This window comes from Penaeus monodon, chromosome 20 (genome assembly GCF_015228065.2).
Source record: "Penaeus monodon isolate SGIC_2016 chromosome 20, NSTDA_Pmon_1, whole genome shotgun sequence".
NCBI classification, from domain to species: domain Eukaryota; kingdom Metazoa; phylum Arthropoda; class Malacostraca; order Decapoda; family Penaeidae; genus Penaeus; species Penaeus monodon.
In genome coordinates, this window is record NC_051405.1 from 32,500,497 (window position 1) to 32,502,602 (window position 2,106).

General features: G+C 43.6%; 1 protein-coding gene across 1 annotated transcript in view; it reads right to left on the reverse strand.

Moving 5' to 3' along the window:
• The window catches only part of LOC119585774 (E3 ubiquitin-protein ligase lubel-like), a gene marked incomplete in the record, with an annotated part of 47,027 nt that overhangs the window by 24,033 nt on the left and 20,888 nt on the right, over positions 1-2,106 (reverse strand). The window contains 3 exon segments of the mRNA XM_037934486.1: positions 131-196; positions 835-903; positions 1,843-2,106. Coding sequence (XP_037790414.1) covers positions 131-196; positions 835-903; positions 1,843-2,106 — 399 coding nt within the window.

Consider the following 2,106-nt stretch of genomic DNA (forward strand, 5'->3'; position numbering starts at 1 on the left):
CCTCATCAACGTCCCTTGATTAAGTTCCTTGTCTCCTCAATCTAATGCAATTAAGATCAGTTTCTTAGTCAACTTGAATTAAGTTAGTTCGAGTGAGTGGTCCCCCTTCCTCCCCTTTTAACAGGCCTACCGCGCATAAGCTCAGCCTCCAAGCTCACGACGCTCTGCTCCTCCGAGTCCTCCAAGTCATCGAGGTCTGGAAGGGGGCTAGAGATCATCAACAGGAAACGTTTGCGAGGCGCCTGGGACCGAGTCTCAAGGCACAGGAAACGTTTACGGTAAGCTAGAAGTACACATGGAACTTACATCGATATATGAATATTCTCACGGTATTTGAATGACACGAAGACGTTCCGACCACCTGTCACGTTAGGCTCTTACTTTGATCTAAACTAAACTGATCTATATGAGGGGCTCCTGCTATATTAATATTCTTAAACAGAAGGGTCATTCCTCTAAGCCATACTAGAAAAATCACGAAGACAGAGCCGTGGCTGCATCCGTGAAAAGTTATTCAAAATTTCAAGATAGAGAGAAAAAAATCAAAATCAACTAAACGGGTGTTAAAAAGTATAAAAAAAGACATATGAGCTGATTTCCAGAAACTATAAAAAATGAAGTTGACAATGTGCAGCATCACACGAAATAAGTTCAGAGAGAGAAAATCTATTAAAAAAGGCACACTGTGGATGTAAAAATGAATATCCAAGTAAAAAAGTAATTCCCGGAAACTAAAGAAGAAAATAAAGAGGTAGACAATGCGCAGCTGCACGTGTGGCGCCATGCATTTATCACACAAGGAACAGCCGACACCACCGCCACTGCTGCCTTTACCGACGGCAGTGAAGTATTCATAGAAGGACGGACTTCCCAGACCAGCGAGTATCTCATCTATGAAGGACTCTACGGGCAAGAGAAGACAAGCTCTTATATAGCCTGGACTCTTTGGAATCCTTTTTATTATCATAATCTTTTATTTATCTTTAATGAGTATGCAGGGTGATAGTTTTGAGGCGTGTATGGTGATGCGATATGCTCTAAAAGGGGTGAATTATTCCGCCGATGATTTTGGTTACTTAAGGCACTGGTTGTGAATTATGAATGAATTGATTATATGCAATGAACGATAATACAGTATCACAATCACAGCATAATAGCAGTAGCAGTATCGATATTAATATTTTTTGGATATGTCAATTGTAATTTTAAAAATCTCTTCCGTATGTGCCAAAATTTCTGTACTTAGCGGTCCGGAAGATTTCAAGCCAAATAACATACGTGGCTTTGATAAAAAAGAAAGAAAGAAACACAAAAATGTACTGATAAAAAAAGATCAATGAGGGTGTGAGACATATTATCATCTCGAGGACACCACGACGTCTGAGGGACTGTGAGACGTGTTCTGCTTCTGTGATGAGATGCAGATCTAAGAACCACACCTGCCCGTCGTCTAGGGCAGAGGGAGCGAGAAGAGGGAGCCTTTCCCTAAGGCCTCTTACAATGCACTCATGTTTCGCGCCTCAGAGCCACACTTGATTCTGAGACTCGAGAGAAGAGGTGTTATGTGTCTGTATTAATACTTGCTAAGTTGTTAGGATAAGATTACTCGAAGTCGCACGAGAACAAATGTCACACAACGTAAATACATACGTTTTACCAAACAGCATTTCAGTAATATAGGATTACATACAATTCTACGCTAAATGTGAAGGGGCAGCTATTACTAAAACAAGAAACTGTAGCCACAGGTCACATCCTCTTGCTTCCAAGACAAAACGCTACAACAAGGAAAGAGAAAAGCAACGGGCAGCCGAAGCGAGCGAGGCGAGCCGCTTTGCCTACCGTCGTCGGACTCCAAGGGAGACATTTCCCTGGGCGACGGCGACAGGTTCTCGTAGTCGCCGTCGTGCACCTCGAGCCTCTTGGGGGTCATAGGTCGCCGGTCCTGCTTCTGCTCGGCCCTCTTCGACATCTTCTTGTACTTGTCGGTGTCCTGGCCCTTGGGTTTCTTTCTGTTCTTCTGCACCGTCGCGTAGATGGGCTCAGAACGCGCCGCTGGTTCCTCTTTCCTCAGCTTGTCAACATTGGCGTACACGTTCTCAAAGA